Genomic DNA, 14,654 nt, shown 5'->3' on the forward strand with positions numbered 1-14,654 from the left:
GTCAAAGAGTTTGTCAAACAGTTTAAACTTTACTTTTTTTCCTTCTCTATAAATTCTTTAATTATCCCACACTGACATATTTGACAATATTGATTTAGGAAAGTCCCTCTCTTGTAGCTGTTACTTAATCTTTTTTAGTGTTTCACCATCAGGACGGACCATTCTGCCAGGCTTAAGACTGACCCAATGTCAATGATCCGGAACAAAGGATGGTAATTCAATACAATATCAATTAACCAGTACCAGTACTTCAAACGTGCAAGAGAGATCCAATTGCATCTCTTTCAAGGAACTGAAGATTTGTGATGGATTCAATATAATTATAACCTCATTTCGAGCTCATTTGAGTCATTAGGGATTAAAATTGATAACTATGACCCAGGTCAAAGTTTTAAGAAGCACTGGGAATTGATTTGAATCCTAGGATCAATGTTAAACATGTTATCAGGTCAATCAATAATCAAAACTAATCACTAAGCATAATTTGGATACACTTGATGATACTTGGAACTATAATTTTTTCGTTTAGTGTGTGTTCTAAAGCACTGTCTTACAAGAAGCACTTGTATTTGTGTGTAGAAGTGAACTGGAGTTGATGCTGCTACGAACAATATTTCCCACTAACTGCTGTCACACAAATACGATTCCAACTCAACACTACTATGATACTACTTTCCCACCAACTGCTGTCATAAAAATATATACAGTGTTCCCTCGTTATTGCGCCCTTCAATATAGTGCTAACTCGGTTACAGCGCGCGGTAAAGCTAGCTCCCTCAATTTACTAACATTTTCAATAAACTCAAGTTTTCCAATGACACAATGTTTTCCCCAGTCTCAGAAGACATTATGAGCCGATCATCGCGATCACGTTACACAGGAAATACCTGTCAACAAATCCGAACTGAAGTACGCAATTTAATCCTATTATTATAATATCTGGTAATAATAATAAAAAAAATAATCATTGTTTATCTGGAGTAATATATGCAATTATTGTTTGCAATATATTTTAATTATATTCAAAATTTCTTTCAATAATTATAATAATGTTTACAATAATTTCGGCGAAATCATATGCGAAGTGATCAGTAGATCGCCAGCTCACCGTTATTAACAGCAACCGCGGTCAGATTACCGCTACTGACGTCTTGATACAAACTCTAGTTGCAAGAAAATGGAAAAATACACATATCATAAATGACGTACCATGACTCGCTAAAAGTTACATTTGAGGCAGTTTGACTATTAAATTCAACATAACATTTTCGCAATCGAAATACATGTAGCGCGGGAACTCCCTATGGTGCTTGGTCAAAATCATTCCATACGTCAAAAAATATCCTGCATGCAATTTGGACCAAAGTGCTACGCTTATGGTTCTTATAATTTGAAGTATATATGGTGCAAACTGCACGATAAAATAACACGATTTGGGAACATATTATTCATAATAAAATAATAATTTCAGATACAATTTCTTCTGATCATTGCATCAAATTTCTTTAAAGTGGTATCATTGGGTACGTTTGGCCGGTAGATTGGGAGGAAACGTGTGCACAGCTGATTGCTATTTCCGGCTTTGTTTACGAGAAAATACACACGGCAATTTTAATCTTTGCATATAAAAGAATGCCTTTGAGAGCAGGAAATACATTTTAAATGGTAAATCATGATGTCCAGTTATGTTTTATATCAAATTTATTACTTTTATTGACCAAGTTTGTTATACCTGTTTATTCACCTGAAGGGATACAATGTGTTTGTTTTTTTGAAAGCGCATATTAATACTCGATAAATCTATTTTTACACTATGAATCATAAATAACTTCTATTCTAATCTTTTTTGAAACTCGTGCAACATAGATCGTGTTAGGCAGGCAGCGCATGTATACTGTTTTGTTGGTGACATCTACCACCTACGACCCGACCTTCGTTAAACTGCTGATCATCTATAACGCTCATCAATTATTTGGACCCCGAAGGTAGCGTTGTAGTGAGGGATCACTGTACGATTCCCACTCAACACTGCTATAATACTATTTTCCCACTACTTGCTGTCATACAAATGCTATTCCCATTCAACACTGTTATAATACTTTTCTCCCCACTAACTGCTGTCATACTAATATTTAATTCCCATTCAACACTGTTATAATACTATTTTCCCACTAACTGCTGTCATACAAATATGATTCCCACTCAACACTGCTAAAAAACTATTTTCCAACAAACTGCTGTCATACAAATATGATTCCCACTCAACACTGCTAAGTGGTCTAGTGGTTGAGCGTCCGCCCGGAGAGTGAAAGGTCCACGGTTCGATCCCTGGTTGTGTCATACGAAAAGACGTTAAGAAATGGTACCTGTTGTTACCCTGTCTTGCGCTAGGCTTTAAGGGGCTAAAACAAGGACTCGGAGTCAAAATACTGTGTCCGAGTGGGGTATTCATGTTAAACAGTCGCATGGTATCTCAGTGTGAAAGCACTATAAAATCAGCATTAGTCCGGACTAGTATAAGCATCCATACACACACACACACACACACACACACGTGCATGCACATTGCTATATAATAGTGCAATAATCTTGAACATGACTTTAACTCTTTCAACACCAGTCAACCAGAAGTGTTTACTGCTGGGACACCGAGTTCCCAGAGACTCTTGTGTGATAGATGAAGCCAACATTTATCAAAGAAAATACCTGCTTGTAAAATATATTTGCTACTACATGTTATACACCATTTGAAAGGTCTGATCCTATGGTTTATAAATATGAAAGTTATGTTTTTCACATTATTTAACATAATGCATTTAGAACTTATTTAAGTTTGTTGTAAATAAAAAATGTAAGCTAACACGTTGTTAACGTCCAGATTAGGGACCAAGGAAGTGAAAATCCTATTTTCGGCAAATATAAGATTTCATAAAATCCACTTACCTATTTCTGTTTTATTTTCATTGTTTACGTGATTGAAAATCATTTTAAAAAGAATTATAAACAGTATCTATATCATCACCCATTTCCCGATAACAGCGGCTGTCCGCTCAGTAACATGAAGAAATACCCCCGTTTTCGAGGCTTCATATGAAAAGCACGTTCGTCGAAGAATGGCATGTGACACATCGCTGGAAAGCTTATTCCTTCATCTACATGCTCGTAACATTGCCTGGTTTTTTTCGCAGTTATAACAAGCGATTTCATTGGATTAAAATTGGTTTCTAATGACGCTTTCTTGCTGAAATCTGCAACAAGTTTCGTGATTGGTCTATTTTGAGCACGTGACCTAAGGCAGCCAATCAAATTACAGCTGTGATACCAAGCTCGTGTTTGATAAATTTCACAAGTTGGCAAAAGATTTTTGTTAAATCGTGTTATTCTGAACGTTTTAAGCAGGAAATCACGATATATATTAAAAATATGGAACTTCGTGAATGTATCGTGCTAGGTTACGAGCTGTGACAAAGATTTTTCATGCATATATTTTTGCATTAAACATCGTGTCCGAGCCGAGAATTCGAGGCGACGAAAGCCGAGATGTCATTTGACTTACATTACACGCGATCGCACGAAAAGATGGAAATAATAAGTTAGATGTAAGTTTGATTACTTTTAGATATATTTTTGTTGATTTCATTTATTACTTTGTATAATATATTTAAAGATTTGTTTAAAACGTCTTTATTTTGCTCTTTGACATGTTCCATGTGGACCCGTTGTCGAAATGTGTGTCCGAGAATTTGATTTTCAATAACATCGCGGGAAATAGTGAATAATTTTTTAATTTATCGATAAAAAATGATAAATTGAAATGGAATACGTATTTCAGACATTGTGAAATGTGATAGATTTAATAAATGAATGATATCACAGGTAGGTCCATAAAAATATATTCTGTTTTGACGTGACTATGGCTTGGCCGGATATCTGGCCTACGGTGTCTGGGGACTCGATGCTTCTTGGCCGGATAACCGGCCTGCGGTGTTGAAAGAGTTAAACTCCATTTCACCTCACCTCCAACACAGTTACAGTAGTATTTTCCCATTAACTGCTGTCAAATATAATATACTATACTATACTAATATACAACACCAGTCAATCAGAAGAGTTTACTGCTGTGACACCGAGTTCCCAGAGACTCTTGTGTGATTGATGAAGCCAACATTTATCAAAGAAAATATCTGCTTGTAAAACATCTTTGCTACTACATGTTATACACCACTTGAAAGATCTAATCCTATTGTTTATAAATATGAATGTAGTTTATCACATTATTTAAATAATGCATTTACAACTTAATTAAGTTGGTTGGGTAACCTAGTAGTTAAAGCTTTTGCTCGTCACACCGAAGACCCGGGTTTGAATCCCGACATGGGTACAATGTGTGAAGCCCATTTTCTGGTGTCCCCCGCCGTGATATTACTGGAATATTGCTAAAAGCGGCATAAAACCAAACTCACTCACTCATTGTTAAAAACAAAAATGTAAGCTAACACATTCATAACTTCCGGAGGCCGGTGTATCAACCTACGGTGTTGAAAGAGCTAAAAACTGCTGTAATACCATTTTCCCGCTAACTGCTGTGATACTAAACCAGCTCCCATGTAATACCAATTTTATGAAATGATCCCACCATACATAAGCACGTGCTTTGGTGCTACACAATGTGTATTACATCTGGATGTTATTAAACAGGATCTCTTCACAAGCGAGTAATAAATATGATATTCCCATTCAACATAGTGATAATACTATTTTCCCACTAACTACTATCATACCTTAAATATTCACAATCAACACGGCTACAATACTATTTGCCCATTAACTGCTGTTATACATAAACTATTTCCTCTCTACACAGTTTTCAATCAAAGTGCTCAAGGGATTTGAGGCACTTTGCGAAGTAAGACCTGTTATATTAAAATACAGATCTTGATTATCGATCATATCGTCTTCAGTGGGTGATGCCATTTTATTTGAAACAAATGCAAGTGATATGAGAGGTGGAATCAGATTGGTCAGTAGGAGGGACATAAAAGGGACATTACTTGTAATAGCCACTGGGGACGCTACGATCCAGCCCAGAAATTCCAGCATAGTTCGGCAAGGGTGTTAACTGGACTTTTATAGACAGTTAATTCCCTTGGCTCAGGAAGATGATCCTCAAGCTCATGAGACAACTCATACAACAAACATAGGGTACAGCCACCTATTCAACCTCAAGTGTTAAGACTGTTGGCTGTAATACAACATACTGAAGCCGTCCTGCTCGGTGTTAGGCACTTCTGTGACCTAGACTGTCTCAAGACCTTGAAAGATGGGCCCCTATTCACTTCGCTTCTTTCAACCGGCTAAAGATTGATTGAGTTGATATTGGTTGCTAGGCCACTGAGAAGGAGGCAACTTCCAAACACAATTCCACATGATTAAAGACAATATTTAGAATTGCTTGCAAAAAAGTCAAGTTTCACAAGAAAAACTTTCAGCGCTTAAATTTTCCAAAGAAAACAAGTTTGGGAGAGATAAAAGCATAGCAAAAGAAATGGTGCCTATCTTAAAAACATGTTGAAGGAGAAACAAAACAGGTTCAATCGGAACAGCCCTGTAGGAACTCTGACTGGCACATGGAAGGAAACCTTGATAAATTGTTTACAGAGAACTGGTAAATACCAGTCCAATGCCCTTGTACAGAAGACTGAGAAAGGGTAAAGGTTCACCTCCAAGTCGAGACTAGTCGATCATGTATGTACATGGGGGGAATCGAAATAAGGCCTATGGTGTGAGTGAGTGAGTGAGTGAGTTTGATCTTACGCTGCTTTTAGCAATATTCAAGGCAATATCACTGCAGGGTCCTTCGATGTGAAGAGCGAACACTTTAAACACTCGACTACCTATCGCATGGGCTAATAGTCAGAAACAGGAACCAAATTTGAGTTGAAAAAATTCTTTTTTTGCAGTGGGTCAGGAGTGAGTGAGTATGGTTTTATGCCGCTTTTAGCAATATTCCAGCAATATCACGGCAGAGGACACCAGAAAGGGGCTTCACACATTGTACCCATGTCGGGAATCGAACCCGGGTCTTCGGCGTGACACAGTGGGTCAGGAGAAACAAGAATGTCATATAAACAGTCTTTGCAAAGAGACACTTCCCTCCCAGAGAGACTGAGTGAGTTTGGTTTAACATGGGGTGTCAGCTTGATGTGGGAGGAAATCCTGTAGTGATGCAGGTCTTAAGACATTTACCATGTTGGTGAAACCCATGGGTGCTAATACTCTTGACAGATTAACAGTTCTTGATTCTTAATGTACCCCATGTCCTCTCTTGGCCATGCCGCCTGTGGCACGAGGTGCAAAAAGGGCAAAAAACAAAGTTGGAGTTTTTTCTTCACAGTACAAAAAATATATCTAAAAAATTAGGTGCAGGTGGGTCATGGAAACAAAGAATGTATTTTCAAAAAAAACATTGATCAATAACAAAAGAAGTATGTGGCTTCTCAAACAGTCACCCAATAAGGTGCTGCCAAACCTAGAAACCAATCTCAATATGAGTGAGTGAGTGAGTAAGTTGGGTTTAACGCCGCTTTTAACAGTATTCCAGTTATATCACGACATGTCAGCTTAATGTGGGAGGAAAGCCCGAAGTGATGCAGGTCTCAGATGTTTACCACTTCAAGTGAAACCCACGAGCACAGGTAATGTGGCAAACCGGGATTCAAACCCACAATCATAGGTTTCTGGCTTTCCCAAAGGACACAACTCTGCACAGGGAATCACGGCGCCTTAGACGACTGGGCCACCCGTGGCCCCTCCCCTAGTATGAAAGTCTGGCACCAGTCCAACTGCTTCACGTAATCTGTCCAATGTTGATGGTATCCTATTGGTGAGCGTCAACTTAATTTTTACATAGTTCATGTTATACAGCTCTTGCTGTGAAAAAAACAGAAGTAATTTTCACAACACATGTTACACAGTCATCCATCCACGGGGGAAATGATACATCAGCTGATGTCTCGCCTGAGCTGGAATAACCCAGTAACACACTCTAAGTCACATCTGCACAATGTTGACAAGACAACCTCAAACGTGATTGCTGTTTTCCAATCAACTCCTGCCATCATGGTCAAGACATGATTCCAGTGTGATGGAGCACTTTCATCTTATTGAATGTTTATTGAAAATAAGCACAAACTGCATACATTTGGCACAAGACATTATATTTGTTTATATATTTTTCACCACACTCAGCAATATTCCAGCAATATGATGGTGGTATGTAAATAATCAAATTTGGACAATTGACATCATGAGTGCCAACCAACCATGACATGCATCAACCAAGTCAGCAAGCCTGACCACCCGATCCTGTTAGTTGCCTCTTATGACAAGCATGGATGGCCGAACACCAGCCATAACCCAGATCTTCACAGGTATATAAGTATGATTTTGCGAATAAATATCTGAGTAAAAAAATAAATCAGGTTAATATTTAAAAAAGCCTCACATGACCTTAATGCTGACTAAGCACTATTTTAAGTAATATTTGCAGATTGGATACACTGCATGTTGTTTGTTTGTTTGTTGTTTAATGCCGCACTCAGCAATATTCCAGCTATATGACGGCGGTCGGTAAATAATTGAGTCTGGACCAGACAATCCAGTGATCGACATCATGAGCATCGATCCACGCAATTGGGATCGTCATCGACGACATGTATCAACCAAGTCAGCGAGCCTAACCACCCGATCCCGTTAGTCGCCTTTTACGACAAGCATAGTCGCCTTTTACGGCAAGCATGGGTTGCTGAAGACCTATTCTTCCCGGATCTACATTGCTTGGCAGATCATGTCATTTTGTGGATTCGGATAAAAAGTACCTGAATCCTTTGTTTGTTTGTTTGTTTGTTTGTTTAACGCTGCACTCAGCAATATTCCAGCTATATGGCAGCGTTCTGTAAATAATCGAGTCTGGAGTGGAGAAACCAGTGATTGACATCATAAGCATCGCACACGCAATTGGGATCGATGACATGCATCAACCAAGTCAGCGAGCCTGACCACCCGATCCTGTTAGTTGCCTCTTATGACAAGCATAGTCACTTTTTACGGCAAGCATGGGTTGCTGAAGGCCTATTCTACCCCGGATCTTCACGGGTCACCTGAATCCTATACAGCAAAACAGTGTTATCATAGTGTTTTCCAATATTACGAAGCTACAATACTATTTTCCCACTTACTGCTAACATATATATTTACAAGTACTACCTTATCTCTTGACACTAATATAATGCTACACAGCAATAATACTATTTCCCACTAACTGCTATCATACATATACTCTATTTACCTACTCGACACTGCTGTAATGCTATTTCCCTTAATTACATGATCATCCATACTCACTGTTTCATCGGTGCAGATAGCTGACAGTTGTGTGCCAAACATTATCGCTGTGAAGATGCCAAACAAAAGACCCTCAAATATCAGGAATATTAGTAAAATGGTAGTCGCTGGTGGAGACAATCCGGAACATCCTGAAAAAGAAAAACAACACTGAGACAAGTTCTAAGGTCAAACCCATGATGCTTCCCCTTGTCGTAGTCCAAGTTAGGATCCTTGGCCCTGTTCCACAAAGCCATCTTAGCGCTAAGGTGATCGTAACTTCCATACTTTAGCACTGGCTTACGATAGTCGTAGCGTTAAGATCGCTTTGTGGAACGATGCCTGTCAGGAAGATATTAATTTTGATTTTATTTAAACGAGTTGGAGCTGTTAGTCTGTATGTGCTATCATCTTGCCACCAGGTGGCGCTCCACATTAAGACGAGTGCTGAGCAGAGTGTCAAAGAGTGCCTGTCTAGTTTTATCTGCCACACCAGTAATATACCACATCTCATCTGTATAAATATCTACCAGGTGAGTGAGTGAGTGAGCATGGTGAGTGAGTGAGTTGGGTTTAATGCCGCTTTTAATAGCATTACAGTAATTTAAGTTGAATCAAAATCCTAAAAGTTTACCGTAAAATGTCCATGAAAAACTGTTTAAGCTTCAGTCACACAGACAATGTGACCACGATGCAACCTCTTGGCGACTTATTTCCTTTGCGAGAGACTGGCAATCACTGAGACCAGTGCAACTACTTCTGCCAATATTTGGAATAAGGGTATGATCGCCGATTAATCAGCGATAGGTTTTGCAACTTGTCAGTGATTGATTGGCAACTATTCACCGCAGATACGCCGAAATGTTTGCAACTGGTTAAGACCCATCAGTGACTTGTCAGCGAATCTTCAGTGACTTGTTGCAACTGAACGGGGACTGGCCGGTGACATAATGCATATAAAAAGGGTGGCTTTTCTGAATCAAATCATTTCTTTGCAAGTTGTCAACACAGCAGAACAGTTGCAGTTGCTCCGCCTGCAAAGAATAAATCAAAATGGTGCAGTTGCTGCCATGATTGTGTACAGAAGAATGAGAAGTACAAGGCGTAGGCAGTATTGTCTGATCACAAGAAGGCCACAGCTTGAAGTCTATGAGAATCTGATTGCAGAGTGGTGTTTTCGTGGGCTACCTCAGAATGGAGCCTGTCAGGTTAGACGGACTCGTACAAAGACTCACACCGAGATTGACCAAAGAAGACACTAATTGGAGAAGATCTTTGAGTCCTGGGCTGGAGCTTGCTATCACCCTTCGGTTCCTGGTAACTGGAAACAGTTATCACAGCTTGGCCTCATCATTCAGATAGGCACACAACACAATATCAGTATTTGTTCGTGAAGTTGGTGAAAGCATCATCGAAGAGTATGGTGATGAAGTAGTGAAAACCCTCAACACCTGTAGAGTGGCGCCAACTGAGTGACAAATTCAAGTGAAGATGAAACGTTCCACATGCAGTCGGGTCCACAGATGGAAAGCATGTCGCCATTAGATCACCTAGTAAATCTGGCTCCCTCTACTCTTCCTTTGTTGAGATGTTGTTGGTTCTGGCTCCATTGTAGCAAACTGTGCACCACAGCAGTTGTCTCTATTGTATCTTCTACAATTTCAGGTTCTTTAATTTTCCTGCCTTTATGAACCATAGTGATGAATGGAAATAATTAATGAGTACTTATGACCAAATGATGCTGTAATGCACAGATGCGTCTATTTATAGACGATGACATGTTGCAAACCCAACGGTGAATGATCGACGCACGCTTGGAAACAACTTTGCAACCGATCGACAACCAGTCACCGATAAAGTGCTAGTTGGTCACTGCCTCATCATTGATTAATCACCAATAGGTCGCCAATAGGTTGCAAAAGAGTCTACTCCCTTGTGTAGACGAAATCGATCGCCGCACAATGGAAACCAATCTATGATTAAAATATCACCATTTGGGGACATCTAGGAGACCAATGAAACCTCCGAGCTACCAAATCAGTCGCAGCCAGTCTTTTGTGCATGTTCATAAGACTGGCTGTGACCGAATTGGTTTTGCAACCGCTCTGAAACCTTGTAGCGACCTCAGTGAAACCTTTCAGAGACCTCTGAAACCTTATTGCGATTGTCAAATATTTTGGTCGCCAGGAGGTTGCATCGTGGTCGCATTGTCTGTGAGACTTAGGCTTTAGCGTAAAATAAAACTAATGTTTATCGCAATCATGCTGAAATTTCGTAAAAGTCGTCTATAACTGATACTTCTGCATCTTCCTACCTCCAATGACATGTCATCATCTGACTTCTTTTCGGACATTTAACATCTGATAGATTAGATCAAGCCAAGAAATAATTGGTGCAAGTGAACATAACTGGAGCAGAAAAAGCCCAAAGATGATCGAAGCAGTGAAGTGCGTAACTCAAATTAATCATTATCACATTGCTTATTACAATCAATCCTGTCCGCATGTCACATTCACTTGCTGATACTTACGAGAAATCGGACATAACGAGCTATCAATCATCTTGTCTTTATTATTGATAATCATTTAACAGATTTCTCGTAACTTTTTTGCCCCAAACACAAAATTTACATCGTTATATTTGCATCCAGGAGTAGGAAACGATATTCGGGAGAACCTTTCAAGTCCTGGTAAATAATTTCTGTGTTGCTTCTCCTCTGGAAACTTAGGAATTATCAATGACTTGTTTGCTTGGAGTAATTTTTTTTCAAACCCTGGCTAAAATTGATATGATATTGAATAGGTGTCAAATGTATTTATGATTGGGAAAATTATATTTTTTGTCACTTTTTACTTCAGAATCAAGGAATATCATTTTGAATTTGACACTTTTTTACAGAGGCAATATCTAAAATTAGAAATTTATATTTTTTCGCAATTAACTGTCATATCAGTCATACTTCAATCTGAGGTTTGACAAGTTAGCAAGGAAACCTATGATCATTAATACCATATGCAATGACTTATGATATATTCTAATACAGGATGATTACCGTATTCGACGCAATAAGCGCCCAGGGTGCTCTCAAAATTAGAAAAAGGGGGCTCTTATTAGAATATTATTTTGGTGATAAAAATCAGAGTTAAAAGAAAGTAGATTTCGTGGTTTATGCTGACAGCCTGAAATGTTTATATACGACAGATATATTTTTCCAGGGCTTAAATGCCCATAATTAAAGGTACATATAACAAACAAGTGCGTATTTTACACGAATAAATAAGTCTTGTGTACATTGATCAATCGGAAGGGGTGCTAATTGAGATTGTTCACTCGCCAATATATTAGCAAATATCGCAGTGGGCGCTGATTAGAGCGGGGAGCTTATTACGTCCAATATGGTAATTGTAGTTTGAGTTTTCATTTAAATTGCAGGTGGCAGATAAGGGAATGTGGGGTTTAATGTCTCATTCTGGATTATTGCACATACAAAGCGAAAAACGTGTGTATGGCGGCTTGTAGTAGTCCGGACATTAATGATTTCAGCACACAATTAGCTTAAGCACCTCAGCGGTGTAGTGGATACAGCGCCTGCCCAGAGAGCAGAAGGTCGGGATTCGAACCCGGAAGTGGCACACGTTAAAGATGGTAGTTGTTGTTACCCTGCCCAACGAGCGGCATTAAAGAGGATAAAACAAGGACAGGTCGGCTCCGAGTCAGTGTAATGTGGCTGAGTGGGGCATCCATGATAAACTGCGCCATGGTATCTCAGTGGGCTAACTCTTAAACATAACAAAACTGGCATGCAGGCACGTCGCTATACAAGCAAAACGACCTTAAACATGACAAACCCCATTTCACCTTACCTCCCCCGAAGCTATTGTAAGAGTGAGTGAGTGAGTTTGATTTTACGCCGCTTTTAGCAATATTCCAGCAATATCATGACGGGGACACCAGAAATAGGCTTCACACATTGTACCCATGTCGGGAATCGAACCTTGGTCTTCGGCCTGACGATAGAACGCTTTAACCTCTAGGCTACCAGACCACCCCGCTATTGTAAGACTTAGATAAGATAAAATCATTATATACTTAGACTTAATTTTTTATAGTGGGCAATTAAATAGTCAATAGTCAATAAAAATTGCAATATGGTGTCTGGTGTGAGTTTAAGGGTAAGACACTTTCTGCAGGATCACTCAACATATATTATGTAAGTAACTTGGTGTACGAGCATATGGCTTACTTCATGTACTTATTTACAAAACAAAATTGACACAGAGAAGTTGAAGTTCTGATATAAAATTGAAACATAAGTATTAAAAAAAAAAAGCTTATACTTTTTTGGACATTTAACTTTAGATTTTATTGAGACACCACAGGCCGACCCAGAGGAGTCCAGGGGCTCCGGAACCCCACCCAATTTTGAAAAAACAAATGTATGTTGTAGGCAGTAAAAATATCTGAGAGATGATTTTGATATTTTGGACCATCCCTTTTAAAAATGCTGGATCCCCCCTTGGACACTGCTGCTTATATAATGACTGTTGGGCTTAACATATAAGGACCTATGTAAATATATGGTGTGAGAGTTTACAGAAGTATACCACTAAGGAACAAAGTTACAGAGCTGCAGATGAATCCTACATTTTACATCAGTGATTTAGACACAAAAGACTGTACATAGGTCAATGACTTGAACCAAGCAAATGTAGTAAGTGAGTGAGTTGGGCTTAACGCCGCTTTTAACATTATTCCAGTTATATCGCGGTGTGTCGGCTTAATGTGGAAGGAAAGCCCGAAGTGATGCAGGTCTCAGACGTTTACCACTACGGTGAAACCCACGAGCAAGGGTATGGTGCTGACAAACCTAGAAACATAATCGGGGCGAACCGAGATTCGAACCCACAATCATAGGTTTCTGGCGTGCCCAAGGGATGCAACTCTGCACAGCGAATTGCAGTGCCTTAGACGACTGGGCCACCTGTGCCCCCCCCCCCCCCCCCTCAAGCAAATGTAATAAGTCAATGGCAAAGTCACAAGTCAAATCAACAGACATGGTAGACAAACCATAACAACATATACCGTTTGTGATTGGATGAATACTGTAAATCGTGAAATTAATGCGTCCGCAAAAGAATGCAACCACTAGACCCTAGCCAGAAATGCGACTCAATATGAATGCGACACCCCCTCCTCTCAAGCATCAGTGGATTTCTATCTAAAGATGTCCTCAGTCATGGTTTAGAATCCTCACCTTAATCCAACCTTACATTAATACAATCCCCCAGCAAATAGCACCGCTTATTAGCGCTGAGTAAAGTACTTCTGCAAAAACAATACATGCGCGCTGGCTTGTGTCGGCCTTTGACGCAGTTGCAAAGAACAAAGGGTTGCGTCTGTCTGGACTTGCAGGTGTGATCAGTGATGACATAAGTGAGTAGAACTCTTGTCTTGACCCCAGCAGTGACAATTCACAGGATGTAATTGGTGTTTGAATGACATTGTTTATATACTTTATATACAAGTGCTGCTCAATAAACAGTGGTGTGAAATACATCAGCATATGTCTAAGTTGGTATTTTTGCTATCCAAAATGTCTTTTGGTGATATAAATGCGACGTTTAAATATGCGAGCAAAGACCACACACATTTTTCGCATTTAATTCACGCTCGCGTTAATTTCAATATTTACAGTATATACCATCTGGCCAATAAAACATTGGGATAAGAAAAGCACTTGATTAAATCACTATAGCTCCTGACAGAGTTTCCCTATGATACAGACAATATGATGCAAAGACATAGGCTGCTAAGAATTTCCATTGCAAATTTTGATGGCTGTGCATTGTCTTATAAAACTGATATTGTATGTAGGATTAATCCTTACTATTTATTATGAATTATGAAACATGTGAAGCTTTGTGTAGAAATTCTATCGGTAAAGAGTCCGACTATTTAAATAAACCATCTGCCAAATTGGAATCTTATCGGTTTATGACCAGTGACCCATGGCCATCTGAAACTGTACATACTGCACTGTATATGTAAAATTAATTACCAATTACACATGGACACAAAGAACCTTGGAATCAAACCTGGGCCCCGTTCCACAAAGCAATCTTAGCGCTACGACTGTCGTAAGTCAGTGTTAAAGAATGGGAGTTACAATCACCTTAGCGCTAAGATCGCTTTGTGGAACAGGGCCCTGAGTCCCTGGCAAGACAAGTAAATGCAGTCGCCACACGGCTACCCAACTGCCCCGATCTTTTGGT

General features: G+C 39.3%; 1 protein-coding gene across 2 annotated transcripts in view; it reads right to left on the reverse strand.

Moving 5' to 3' along the window:
• LOC139446227 (palmitoyltransferase ZDHHC3-like) overlaps positions 1-14,654 on the reverse strand; it is a 99,387-nt gene that overhangs the window by 43,710 nt on the left and 41,023 nt on the right. For both annotated transcript variants that reach the window (XM_071227578.1, XM_071227569.1), the window contains one exon: positions 8,404-8,534. In XM_071227578.1, the coding sequence (XP_071083679.1) occupies positions 8,404-8,534 (131 nt within the window). The remainder of the gene's footprint in view (positions 1-8,403; positions 8,535-14,654) is intronic.

The sequence above is a fragment of the Haliotis cracherodii genome, unplaced genomic scaffold, assembly GCF_022045235.1.
Source record: "Haliotis cracherodii isolate W230 unplaced genomic scaffold, xgHalCrac1.p SCAF_10, whole genome shotgun sequence".
In the NCBI taxonomy this organism is placed as follows: domain Eukaryota; kingdom Metazoa; phylum Mollusca; class Gastropoda; order Lepetellida; family Haliotidae; genus Haliotis; species Haliotis cracherodii.